Source organism: Antennarius striatus, chromosome 22 (assembly GCF_040054535.1).
Source record: "Antennarius striatus isolate MH-2024 chromosome 22, ASM4005453v1, whole genome shotgun sequence".
NCBI lineage: Eukaryota > Metazoa > Chordata > Actinopteri > Lophiiformes > Antennariidae > Antennarius > Antennarius striatus.
The window spans coordinates 11,073,200-11,087,427 of NC_090797.1; the positions used below are offsets into that span (position 1 = coordinate 11,073,200).

The following is a 14,228-nucleotide window of genomic DNA, read 5'->3' on the forward strand; positions in this document are numbered from 1 at the left end:
AACCACAGCCCTTGCCATTCAGACACAGGGTCCTCGTTGTACTTTGCTGTACATATTTGGTGTCAGGAAACCCCACAAAATGACCATGTTTTCTTATGGCAGGAGACACCAGTGGTATGACAACATGGAAACAGCTTTGAGGGATTCCTGAAGGTTGAGGGAATGCCTAAAATGGGGTGTCTTGCCGAGCAAAGTAAAAACAAAATGACTGTTGGATAAATCTGAAAATGCCTTTTTTCTTTTAACTTCATCTCAAAATTCTGTGTTCAAAACAATAACTTGTGTGAGGTTATGTGATTAAATGTAAAAATTATATAAAAGATGTACAAGTTTATGTTATCTTATGGATGTGGTTGAAGTGACTTGCTGTTTGTAGATCTTGGTTGTTTGTGCAGTAAAAAAACAACAACACAAAATGCTCTCCCTCACAAAAGAAAAGAATATGCAGTAAATTATTGGTATTGGATTGGTGCAAACTCTGCACAGGGCAGGACTTGAACCCGGAACCGCCGCACAGCAAGAGGGTTCCGGGTTCCGGGCGGTTCCGGAGAGCAAAAGAAAGCGAAAAGTAGAGGAAAATCTCTCTGGCAAATGCAAAATAACGTTCTTTTGGACAAATGTGTTCTGGGGACAAATGTGTTCTGGGGACAAAGTGTTATGTAGACAGTGTAGATACCGCTGTACGCATTACTCAGAGGGAACAGCGAGAAAATGCCATTTTTAATTATTGGTCACAACTGATTGAGGGGTACACGCTGGAAGAGGATTCTCAGCTGCTGACAAATGGAGCCTGGATGCAACCCCTGTTCTTAGGTAACCACTTATAACAAACTGTTAAGCCTTTCTGCTCCTCTATAAAACCAGTTTGTTATTCCTTCATTGTTTCAGAGTGGGCTCAATTAATCTGCCTGAAGTTGTCTCCATTTAGAACTCAGTAAATCATACCATAAAACTGTAAAAAAAAAAAAAAAAAAAGTCAGCTTTTCCCAGAAACCTGAGCAGCAGAAGGAAGGTGTGTGTGGGAGGAAGAGAGAAAGATAATTTAGGGGACATGGTCAAGGGAGAATCAGTGAGTCACCAGCAGGTCAGAGGGCAAGGGTGTCAGCATGGTCCACTGGGTGCTGACATCTCACAATGGGAGGATGGAGGGTCTCAGGCAGATTTAAATTTAGGAATGACATCACAGTATCAGAACACCCCTGTCAGTTCTTTTCACTTGTTCAAGCATCTGTGCAGTTTCATTCCAAAACCCTCAGATGTTATCTGCCCATGATATTTGGCAGGAAGCTGAGACAATTAAGGAGTTACTGTTCTAAAAATGAGTCATCTGACCTTCTCTTAAACAGCTATTATTTTTAGGACAGTTTCATTTTTATATCTCAGTGGGCAGCGGAAAATGCCACATGAATGACTAGTTATTATGACATACAGTATTTCAGCACCGAACAAAATAGTCCCAGGAGGTTACTTTATTTAAGCAATATTTATAAGGCAAATTCTTTCATGTCCTAAATGTATAAATGGATGACAGTGTGCGACAATGTTAGCACAGGAAACCTTTATAAGTGAATGCTGTTTGAAAAAGATGAGGTCAGGTTTGGAAGTTCATTTTTTTACATCCCGCGTCAAAGCGGCGATGACCTTGAGAAAACTACGTCAAGGTCAAATTTCAACTTTTGTACACTCAGGAACCGGATAAGATAGAAAGCAAGGAAGGAGAAAGCCAGTGTGTGTAAGAGCATAGATCAAAGCTACTGCTTTGATCTATAAAAGTAGGTCAGAGCACTAGCTTTGATCTTTGACACGTGCAAGTCAGGGTAAAATTTTGAATTCAGGGGTGTCACGGGATGTTGCAGTCTGTGACTGCATTGGTTCGTTTCCTTTGAGTTTTCATGAGCTATACAAAAAAAGACAAAAAACACTCAAGGAATTAAGAAAAAAGTAGTTTTTTATTCATGTAATGAAAGTATTCTATATATATTTTTTCCTTTATCTTTCTAATTGTTTCAAAACACCTTAAGATTTATTTTTTACTTGGTAGTGTTGAAAATGGCAATAGATATCTGCATTTGCAGACAATAAAATATACCAGTCTCAATAGTAGAGCCCCCATACTTCAGTAGTATTTGTTCTGAGCTGTGATGAAGTTGTTGGGAGTTTTCCCTTTTTAAATCTCCCCTTGATGCTCAGTGGTTCTGTGGGCAGTCATGGACCTTCCTGCAGCTAAGACCAGAGGGTGTGGGTTTGTAGACCATACTCTACCATGGATCGCTGGACAAACCACAGCAAGAGATCGGTCACCCCACATTTATTTTATAGCTGGAATCCCCCATTAATCAGAACTGAGACTCTACACAAATATTTGTATTCAGCAAGGAAAGGCACTCACATTATGCAATTATTTTTCTAGCTGTTAAGAGATTTTTTTATGGTGTTTAGTTAGCTTACAATAACAGTATTTTTGTTCAATGTTTAGAAGGATCTCTCCTCCTTATCTGAATAAGATCACAAATACTTTGATGCTTTTGATGTAGCCAACACTTTGATTCTTCTTAAATCTTCATTTAAATTTAAAAAAGAATAGTTGAACAAAAAGTCCTTGAAAAATCTGTTTTATCTCTTGAGCAATTATTCTTTCCTTTGTTGTGCTGTAGAGTCTCTATGGTGCCAATATTTATGCAGTGCAATGGTTCCAAGTTCATGTTGAGGATCCCACGAAGGGGTAACAAGACGAATCTCGGAGTTCCTAACAACATTATTTTTGTAAGAAACACAACAAAAAAAATGCAGTGCAAAAATAAATGGTTTCGTTTGCTTTTCCCCTCACTTAGTATTTAGTAAGCCTCCTGCATTGTGTTAAATATCAATTTTTAAAGACTTAATTGTTCAAAATTCACAGTCATCCAGTCTGTAAATCATTATCACCATGAGAATACAAATTACTTTCTAGTTGTATATATATATATGCTTCTTTCATCACTTTAATTGTTGATGTGGATTTCAGAGTGTCACCTATTCCTGCTTCTGGTACAGCTGGTATGAATACAGAGTAGTTTTACTACATCCAGCTGTTCCTAAACATCAGCCTCCTGGATGTTTGTCCTCCCTATGTACTGCTCCTTAATTACAAACAGTACTTGTGCTGACAGTTTGGCTGAGTTCTGGTATGCTCTGTACTACAACCCGCCTTTCCTTCCTCTACTGTCTAAAAAGTTGCTGACGCCTCACGTGTTCATTAATTTTCTGTATTGTATCAGAGAAAGAGAGCGGGGAACACTTTATACGTCATAAAGCCATGTTCTGACACTGGAATACAAATTAATGCTTCGTATTGTCACTGTATTAGTGTACAAAGGTTACCACACATGTCTTATTAATCCAAACACATTGAAGCAAGTCTGTTCACATTGCTGGTAAAGATGTTTTTCTAGATGTATAAGTCAATGTGAATTTTAAAGTTATGTGTTTAGATCAAGATCAGAGAATAAACACAATTTTTTTGTGCAAATCACAGGAATTAGCACTAAGCCTTTTGGAGTAGCAGCCATGCCAGGGCTTTGCCTCACATGACGGATTTGGCTCTACCGCCTAATTCAATCCACACATGACCCACCACTTTGATATAGTACACGTGTGTGTTGTTGGCCATTAAAAATGTGTAAACTATGCAGAGAATGAGTGATTTAAACCCCTGGGTTTCACTTGAATTGTCTACAGGTGAACGGAAGGAGGAAGCAGTTTAACAACTATCTGCTGTTGCTTCACATAATAATTTTGTAGAGTTTGATTCATGCTTTGGAGAGATGCAATTATTTTGTTACAGTTGCATAAACCTGTGTTAAGCCCCCTGAGTGAAACCCAGTTTAATTATAGTTAAAGTACACCTAGTGCCCTTTCAAATCTTTTTTTAACATCTGCTTTGCAGAAAGTTAATGAAGATACATATTTAGGTTGTCTAACTTCCTTCACTTAATGCTTTTAGCATGTAAACAGGATGTTGAGGTGGGACAAAGTGCTGGGAGGACACATTTAAGGAAAGAATGCATGGATGGTTCCCTGGAACAAAAGCGGTAACAGAGAAGTGACGGAGCTGTACGTCTTGCTGGGCCAACAACTGCCAGCAATGTGCGATTGTGACCTTTAACCCCTCGGTCTGTTTATATGTGTACAAAAGTGACTTGAGGAAAATGTGTATCACAGAAATTATATTTGACCTCATGAGTCAACCTTCTTCCTGTTTGCGCACACTTTCGTTTGTCACGTTGCACACAGATGCAGGTTTGGATTAGGGATTGTTTTTGCCAGCATCACTGAGGAGAAAGGATTGACTGAATGATTCCATTCAGCTTTTGGATCATGAGACAGGGAAGCCAAACCTGCACGCAGCCACTTCACTTCTACTCAGCCTTTTCCGAGACATAATACTGCAGGAGCCCCTGGAAAATGGGAAAGCAACATCACTGTTCCTTTTAGACGTAGAGGAATGTGGCACAGCATTGATGATTTTTGCAGGATCGACTTGCCCGAGGCCTGTCTGTCCTTTTTCTTCTGAAGCAGGAATGTAGGTTAGTGAATTGATTAGGGCTAATAAGGCCTGTCCAGGACCCCATTAGTGGATGGCCACAGAGATGCTGGACTGAAATAGGTCTGTTTTGATAGAGTCTGGACTTGTACTTAACATGGGCTCTCAAACTGATCTGTGTTTATTTAACAAAGAACGGACTGGCTTCAAGTCATGATGTGTAACTACAACCTTGATTCCCGTTTACAGTCTCTTACAATTGACCTGTATATTCTGATATCAATCCCACAAGATTCTTCATGAGTTGCATCCTTTATAAAATCGTGTTTCACAAAATACTGAAAAATCTCACCCAGCTATTGCTTTGAAGAATCTTTGGAGAGTCACGCGTGAATCTTAGATGTTTAAATGGTCAGTCCTGATATATTGGTATCAGTATTAGTTTTCTTGCCACATCCTGAAGACAGACTTTCAGCAGTGGCCCAACTGGGCTCTTTTTTCTTGTCAGGACCTGATTTAATCTTTTCAGTGTGCCATATTTATAATTATGACTATACTAACGAATGAACTAGACTTCGCTTTTGTTTCTCCAGTTATGAGTTTATCTTTTTGTCGATTTTATCATGAACAGAACAGATTGTGACTTAAATCAGTGATGTTCAACCTGTATCTAACATCTCTTTGCACCAGATTCCTTGGCAAACCTGTGTTGTTGACATACTTTTGTCTGGAGTGTGGTGAACCACTGACTGACATTTGAGTCCTTGCTACTAGCCTGGCTAAAATAAATAATGCTAATTAAATTTATATGCACAGGAAAGACCAGAGCCAAGTGAATCTTTCTGGACACAGGCTTGAAAACTGGCCTAATAATTATTTACTCAATAGGTTTTTGGCTGTTCCTATGGCTATTATACAGTATATCTTAATTCTAACATATTCTTATTGATTTTGGTGATGTCTTGAACATTGTCCAGTTGTTGATTTGCTTTAACTCAGCTTGTAATAAAAAATAAGCTGTTCTAAATACAGTATACTCCACTGATGACTGCTTATTTCATCTAAATCTAGTCCAAACAAATCTACAATGTTTCATTTCTCTTGAGGCAACGGCCCTATACATGTTAAAGAACGCAAGTCAGGGAGATTTATTAGGTTATTAATGGTATGATAATGACTTCCGTGTCACAACTGTCTTTGCTTACGATAAAGCATGTTAATACACACTCTTTTCTCTTTCAATCACTTAGCAAGTTGTGATGATGAAGCAGGTGGCTTGAAAACCACCGATCGTTTCCGTCACTTCGCCATCAACACCTCAGTGTTGTCAGCGAGGTCCCACCCTGGAAACTTCCGTTCTTTGGAAGAAGTTGGGGTTTCCAGACAGCTGTCTCCCTCATGGAAATACAGGACAAACCTAATGGAAGCCAGATGAGTTGAAATTCCACAACAATAATTACCATGCCTTATTAAACAGTCTTTACTGTGTAATCTTTAACACAATGGGCATCTACAGCAAGCTACAGTTATGGGCGGATGTTAGCCCAAGGAGGTTACCATGACAACTTGTAAATGTCTGTTGTGGGTGTGTGTTCAGGACCTCCTGTATGTGTCATGCTTATGTCACTATGTGTTTGGGAACATGTGTAAAATTTGTTTGGAAGGTTACCATTGTGAGAAATGTGTTCACTTGAAACAGACCTCGGAGCCGTCCGATTGAATCACTTCGTCATTACCTCAAATACTGCAGTTTTTATCGTGACATAATTCTGAAACAGCACAGACCCGACAATATCAGTTGTGGTTTTGGGATGGAAGGGTCACAAACCAAATAAAGACCTCATGACTACGATAATAAAAGGTAGACAGTAAGTACAGATTACTCACAGTAAAGTTCAAGGACTGGAGGAAATGTAAGACAAGTGCTAGAAATTGCTCAGTATTTGTTAGATGACAAGTATACTGTATAAATATAGCCATGGTTCAAATGGTACAAAAATCATGTCCTGCATATTATGGGGCCATAAAAACCGATAACACTTGACTTTGAGAAAACAAATCATTCAACGAGAGAGACACTCACTCATTCATTTTCTCAACCCGGTACATCCACTTGCGCAGATCTCGGCACATAAACACGCACACCCACACACACACACACAGACACACACACACAGAGACACACACACACACACACTCATTCCTATGGTCAATTTGGGACTGGCAAATTAATCTGAAGTGCGTGTTTTTGGAGGTGGGAGGAAGCCAAAGAACCCGGAGAGAACCCACGCAGACACGGGGAGAACATGCAAACTCCGCACAGAGCGGGACTCGAACCCAGAACCGCCTTGCTGTGCGGCGCAAGTGAAACATGTTATCTGGAATTCCTTATTCTCAGAGGTGTAGGCAGATTTTATCAAATATTGAACATGTCCAGCCAGAACTAGCTACTTGTCGTAGTTTTGATATTTGTTCCAGCTGGTCAGATTCTGGCTGAAGTTTTGTATTTGAAATGCAGACAGCGGTATTTATAAGTCTGGATGAAATTACTCAGTAGAGACAGACTTTATATTTTAATGCTCTGTATATGATCAGAGAGATGTCTAAAGCGTTACATTTCTGTCGTCATTTGAAATAACGCGGAACATTTACGTGCACCACTCTAAAGGAGAGCAGAAGCCAGTCCTGCCAGGTGTTTGAGTCGGCTCAGTTTTTCAGCTGGACTTCTCTTATGGTTCTCTTAGTCCGTCAGCAGGATTTGATGTAGGCATGCTGTCTTTGGTCCTAACTCGGTCAGACTCTTGAAAAGACTTTTGGGTCAGGGTCCTCACCTCTCGTCGTCTGCCCAAACCATCATGCCTCATGTCTTCTCCTTGATGTGGCAGGATTGAGTGGCCATAGTAACAATTAAAAGATCATAAATGCATGATGGATGCACCATGTGTTTCATTGGATAATACATGTGCCCCTGAAGAATTAATCGGTTCCTTCTGCTCAGCTTCTGAAGCGCAGCCCTGCTCCTCACATGGTTTTCATTGGATAAGGTCTGTTTTTGACCTATTTCTGTGCAACTTGTGTTTAGAGGAATGCATTTGATTTACATCAGTATTTACCACTGAATGATTAATTAAAATGAAGTAATGTAATTTAAACCTCTCCTTATAACATACAATTGTTCTAATGTGAAGGGACAGATTGGGTTGAAGTACCGCTCTATGTTACACTAAGTCAAGCTTCACTGCCCTGAAGGAATGTTCTGAGATAAGCAACAATAACAATGAAAAAATAGCTTAATGTAGTTGTAAATTTAGTTAGAAAGAGAAGCCCCCTCTACAAATGTCACCTTATTGCAGAAAATGTTGGTTTAGTCAGTGTAATTTGTGCTCCCTTACTATAGTCTTGGAAATCAAGAAATTTCAGTGACAGATGGATAAATTAATCTGTATATTTTTGAGTTTTACTCATATTCTCTACATGGTCTTTCAGCTCTTTGTTTTGGTTTTATGGTCCTCAACTTTGCTGCTTTTTTTTTTTTTTACCATCACTCATGCTCCTAACCTGAGTTTTCAGACTGAGCGATGAATTAATCTTGATTTTATCAAATATTGTTGGGCCAGAATGATAGACCATGAACTTTTATGTCAGCTAGTTGGGGAAGTTTTCGCTTCTAATTCCTGTAGTCCTGATATGTGAAGGGGTGAAACAAATGCACCTTGTTTTCACCAAATCACAGCGATGAATACAAACTTCCGTTCATTATTGTCCATTAATGTTTTAAATGTGTTGGAATTTACCACGGAAGTGTTTTGAAGGAAGCATGATTCACCTCAGACACTGACCTGCATGTCAGTTCTGTGTGACTCATTTTAAACAAGGTTTGCATGTACAGTCAGAGGGAGGGGATTTGTGTGGGGGTGGATGGGCTTCCCTGAAGTTTTTTTTGTGTTCTGGTCGTCTGGCACATTAATGTAAATTAAAAAAGCCTGTTTGGGTCAAAATGAAACCTATGACTGGTGAACTCATCTGCCGTAATGAGCTTTTTTAGTATATGACTTCTATACATCTCAACCACACTGGATGTCTTTCACAGATTTTTGCTGGGAGCAAAAGGCGTGGCTGTGTGCATGTAACTCGGATAAAACAGGAAGCCTAAGTTTTAAACCAAATTTTCCACATCTATAGGACTCACAGTCGCTAATGGCCACCCAGACTTTTCTAAGGATGGAAACAAGTTTTCTTGAATAATTGTCTAAAGACTATCAGTTGCCATAATAAAAAAAAAGGCTTCTCATAAATACCCACCCTTCTGTCTGACGGGAAGGTTCCAGTCACATTTCACTACACTGACACAAAGATGTTTTTTTTAGTCCTATTTTATAGCTGGAATTTCCGACACAGGAAAATAGAAGACATTAAAAAAAAAGAATCTATTACTTAAATTGTCGATCCCAAATAAAACAAAATAGCATCATAATATCATAATCCATAATCCAAAATAAATTACAATTTTAAGACCGACATATTTCGCAGACCTGCCTAATTACATTGCCTTTCAAAAAGGTCATCTTTTATGGCAAAATCAATCAGGGTGTAACAGCAACTGTTCCACAAATAAGAAAACTTCTGAATATGTGTGAATTAATAGGATTTTTCGTATTTTTCGTAGTCTGAACAACCTCTGAGGGGGAAAATGCAACTTAAAACTGCTGTTGATTGTTTTGGGGTTTTTTTTTTTATTTCGACATCAAACGCAGAAAGTTGCTGGACAGTTAATTTTATGTGCAGAAAATTTCTAGATTATGTAGTCGTCTAGACTATATGGGACTAGTTTTGAGAGCTATCATGGGATGCTGCTCTGTGGAGGTGGAGCATGCATTAACATGTCACAAGATTGGTGGGAAAGGTGCATCAGTACGCTTGTGTCGCCTTTTATGTTAGCTTCTGCCAACTGAGAGTCCTGCAGATGGGCGAGTGTTGGCTTGAGTGGTAAATGACTTTGAGCAGTGAGTATTTACTTTGAGTTTAACAATCAGTTAAAAAGTCCCTATGGCACTAAGCTATTAGAACAGCACATTTCTAAAATGTGTTACCACTTTCAGATAGGTTTGGCTTGTAAAACAGCCGGTACACCAGACTTAACCTGCAGACAAGTCTGGCTCAGGTGTCAAAATGTGAGGGATTACTTATGGCTCACATTTGTATGTTCCTGACCCCGCGGCAGTCCTGTGCTTTGCTTTGCTTTCCTTTCCCGATATTGTAATACCAGTGACAGTGCATTTTTTTGTGGTTTAAACAACAGTGAGCACACGTCTCTGTCTGACTCTCCGATTTCATCAGGGGCAGAGGATGTGGTCGTCTCTCCCCCAACATGTTCAAAGTCTGCCAACATCGCCACACTGATGGGAATGACTGGAAGGAACATGTCCAGACAGAGTGGGTGGTTTGTGACCCTTCCATCCCAAAACACTTCTCCACAGCAGACATTCAGGCATTCACACTGTGCTACTGCTATGCTATTCCCAGGTACTCGCTAAACCTCAGGCATCTTATCATTCGTCATGTGACGCACACACTTAAAAGCAGTACTGACTGGCCTCATATAGTTTAATACACAGAAAAAAATAAATAATTATTTCTTTGAGTCCATCAAATTAATATCCTCTAATAAGAAGACTTTAGGCAAATTCATGCTGAAACTTTTATACAAGCGCATGTCAACACCACCACAATGAAAATTCTTACGTACAACTTTTCTGAACTGCTCACCAATGTGATTTTGAATAGTGATCTGGGATTATGCTAGCAGCATTGACATCTACTCTGACGTCTGACATTCGTGTCGAGCCTGATTTGTAAAGAATGGATTAATGTGTTGTTCTCTCTGGGTTCTCCGGCTTCCTCACACTTCCAAAAAAAACCCCCAAAAAATCCCATGAGCTTCAGGTTAATTGTCTGGTCGCAAATCGACCATAGGAGGGAGTGTGTGCGTGTGTGTTTGTCTGTCTCTCTGTGGCTCAACGGTGCACTGGAACTTTTATTGAATGCAAGTGCATTTTTTACCAATATTACATAGCGGAAAAAGGTAGCATCGATTTTTTTTTTTTTTTATTGTAAGTATTTGTCCAAGAACCCAAAAAACTGAAACACACTTTTTTCAAGTTGTAATCAACATTAAAATACAGTGTTTGAGTGTTGATAGTAAAATTGTGACCATAGATAATATGTTATTGTAATTTAGTGTTATAATAGTAAAGAACAAGAGCAAAAGAAAGCATGCCACTACATCGATCATATATAAGACTGCCAATATTGTAATAATGCAGATCATATCGGGTGTATGATTTGAGTCATGTTTAAAATATACTTTAATCCTACTCGGTATTTTCTGTGCTTTACGGAATGCTTCACAGAAAACGGTACACTGCTTGAAAGTTTATTGCAAATTGGCTTCATACAGTCTTACCTCCCTTCCGTACTATGGCAGTTCTGGAGTGATAATGGAGACAATTAGAGTACGCTTTATCTTGGCAGCATGTTGGATAAGCTCGTACTGTCAGAAACTGTCAACAGAAGTGGTGCTCACACCCTTAGGCAGCCCGATGTCTGTTCAAGTCCTTGCACTAAAAAAGCTGACAGCAACATTAGGATGTGAAGCCCTGTCAACTATCAGGGAGGGTTTGGATAAAGTGATAGCAGCTGGATAAGAGGCTCCCTTCCTCCTTTGCAGGTCTTATGTAATCTCCATGCATGTTTTGAATTTGTTCCTTGCGCCTGAATATCTCCTGTTACTCTGTTTATGTTCTTTTAGGCTTCACTTGTAGGTGCTTGCAAAGCTAACCCCTGAACAGGTTATGTATAGTTTTTATTCCTGTGTCTTTTTGAAAAACCAACACGAATGACAGGAAGAATTTAGAAAAATAGAAACCCAACCTCCAACTCAAGGAGCGACTGCAGATTTTGGAAGTGTTCATTTACAGTGCATGTCAGTATCAGGGAGATTCTTCCTGTTAAAATGTTGCTAATTCTCTGGAGAATTATAATTATAATAATTTCTCTACAAGACAAACCAGTAAGGAGTGTCATGCTATAAAAAAATGATTTATTACATCATGTCTGTAATTTATAATTCGTCAGAGAATTTGCAACTCTCATTTTAGCAGAATTTGTTTTTCCTGACAGTATGATATTTTTATTTAAACGTTAATAAAAGATCACAAAAGTGTAGTTCATTCTTCATTTTTATTGTTGTTAACCAAATAAAAGCCCCTGTTAGATAATCTGGAATCACTGCCAAACAGTTATCACAGAGACCACTGGGGAAAGTGTTTTTGAAACTGGAAAAGTCCCTCTGAGATTACATCCCATTTACAATCATATCGGTGGATTTATCAAGGGGCGTTTAAACCACAGGGAGATTTGAGGTAATCTGTTGATGTTTCAACCACTTCAGTTCTACAAACTATGACAAATAACATGTTTGTGGCCTGTCTGGTTTGTCCAAACCCATCTCAGTAAGCTGTGGTTTTCCATCTGCCTTTCCAGAAACTCTTTTGTGTAAGAAACGAACATTTTTCTGACTCTACCGTGTGTTTTCTTAAATAGACAGCGTTTAGGTCACTGGTGAGATTGGACAGTTTATACGCACATCTAAATCAGCTGCACTCCTGTTGTCTCTCACTGAGTTTTACCATGTTTTTCTTACTGTATATTTAGAACAAGTACAGGACTGAATGTTCCTACTTAGTCTGATGTCTTTTCTAAACAGTTGACTTGAATAAACCCTGGGCTTCCAGCTTTTATTCTGCAAGGCTTCATCTTTTCTTTGTTTTCTGGCACACAAGATATTAACATGTTAATCAGAAGTGCAAAAATCTGTGTTCTATATTAAGAGTTTATGAAAATACCTTTTTAATTTATACAATTTCATCTAATCTACAACAAAATAGTCACTCCATTCTGCAGCACCCTTCACAACTGTAGCATTAGATCATCTTTCAGCTAATAGTTTTTAATACAACCAACTCTGTCTTAACATCACTTTATAGAATCAAATAACGGTATCAATTCTCGCAGTTTGCTTTTAGTTGCTGAGCAAAGTTAAAACATGTCTAGTTTAACGTAGCACCGTGTTCTAGACTTCAAATGTACCAGCACAAAATGAAAAAGCAAATTCAATCAGATTCTCTAATAAACCCGTTCTACAACTTTGTTGTTGGCTTAGACAGTAAACAAAAACATTACCTGCACAATTTAGAAATGGGACAAACACGGTTTATCATAGCATCTCATGATCTGATGTCATTCTTCTTTGCAGATTACAACCCCCTCCTACCCTGTGGTGGTTAAGATGGGACATGCCCATGCTGGTATGGGGAAGGTGAGTTTCTTAAAATATACAAATAAATTGATATAAAGTCTTAAATGGTATGTTACAGACCGTGTTTTGTTGGGGACTGCCGTGAGAGAAAGACAGCATGGCCCTGTTTCTTTTTAATCCCACCCAACAGTGATATATTCTGTATTATCATCACTCTGGATGTGTTTTGGTGTGCCATCGTCACTTGAAATGATTTTCTGATTGTTACTTAGATGTTACGTCTTTGCTACTGCTCTTTTTGCTAACATAATGTTCTGTAGTATTTGCTTTGTTCTTATTCACCTTTTTCGTGTTATTATTCACTGTAAGGGTTTTATATAAGTGAGAAAACAGCTTAATAAAATGTGACCAGCTATTTTTACTGACTGACAGTCATTTCGGTTACATTCTTTTGCCTTCGTCTGTCTGGATGGGTTTGGTTTCCTGTTCAGGAGCCAGACATTCTATAGAATTTCCCATAAGACTGCAGGGGAACTTGGCAGGTCCTCCATGGAGCAGGACCTCATTTCACCTCTCAGAGCTCTGTCAGGAGGGGAGGAAAGTGTGGTGTGTAAGTTATTGCAGTTTGGTTTTCTTTTCACAGAAACCTGTAATAATTTAGCAACTGGATCAGAGAAAATGAATTTCTAGCTCACTAATTCAACTTTTTTTTTTTTACCCAGACGCCCCCTGTATAACATTGCATCGACTTTAACCTAAAGGTACTTCATATAGCCATTGAGTCTGAATCAGTACCACTTTGATTTTGAGCAAAATAAAAGAGAAAACCATGACGAGTGCTCAACATTTATCTCTATGTTGATTTTCAAAGGATGTTCTTGGTAGCACAAAACAGGAAGAGGGTGTTGTTCTTTCAAAGTTTATTCTGGGATCAAGACTAAATACTTCAAGTCAATTATTAAATTTTTGATACGATTATATAACCAAGCAAAGCCTCCCTTCATTTCATACATTCCTTATACTGCCTGATCTTTTACATAATGTTTATAGCCAGTCACTTTTGGAAGCGAACGCGAAGTTGTTGCTACTCTATAAGTTATATAACCGATACAGGTTGCTCACTAACGTCCTTTTTTCTACTTGTGTTGTTACCTTGCATTTATCACACAAGAACATTTCAGTAGTTTTATCACGCATTTGTAACAACAATAGTCTTGTTTTACTCACTCTGCAAGTCACCAAAAGCTCTGGCCCTTACAGCAGGTGAATTTAAGAAAACAAGGAATTGGCAGTATTAGCATTATTAATAAAACATTTTCCTTTTAGGACTACTTTTGTAAGGAGTTGCCTCCTCTTTCAGCAAATGTTATATATGTTATATATGTCCTA

The 14,228-nt window shown here is 38.7% G+C and overlaps 1 protein-coding gene across 1 annotated transcript in view; it reads left to right on the top strand.

Annotated features, from left to right (window-relative positions):
* Positions 1-14,228, top strand: part of syn3 (synapsin III) — a 94,732-nt gene that overhangs the window by 65,961 nt on the left and 14,543 nt on the right. Inside the window, exon 7 of the mRNA XM_068306805.1 lies at positions 12,837-12,899. Within this exon, the coding sequence (XP_068162906.1) occupies positions 12,837-12,899 (63 nt within the window). The remainder of the gene's footprint in view (positions 1-12,836; positions 12,900-14,228) is intronic.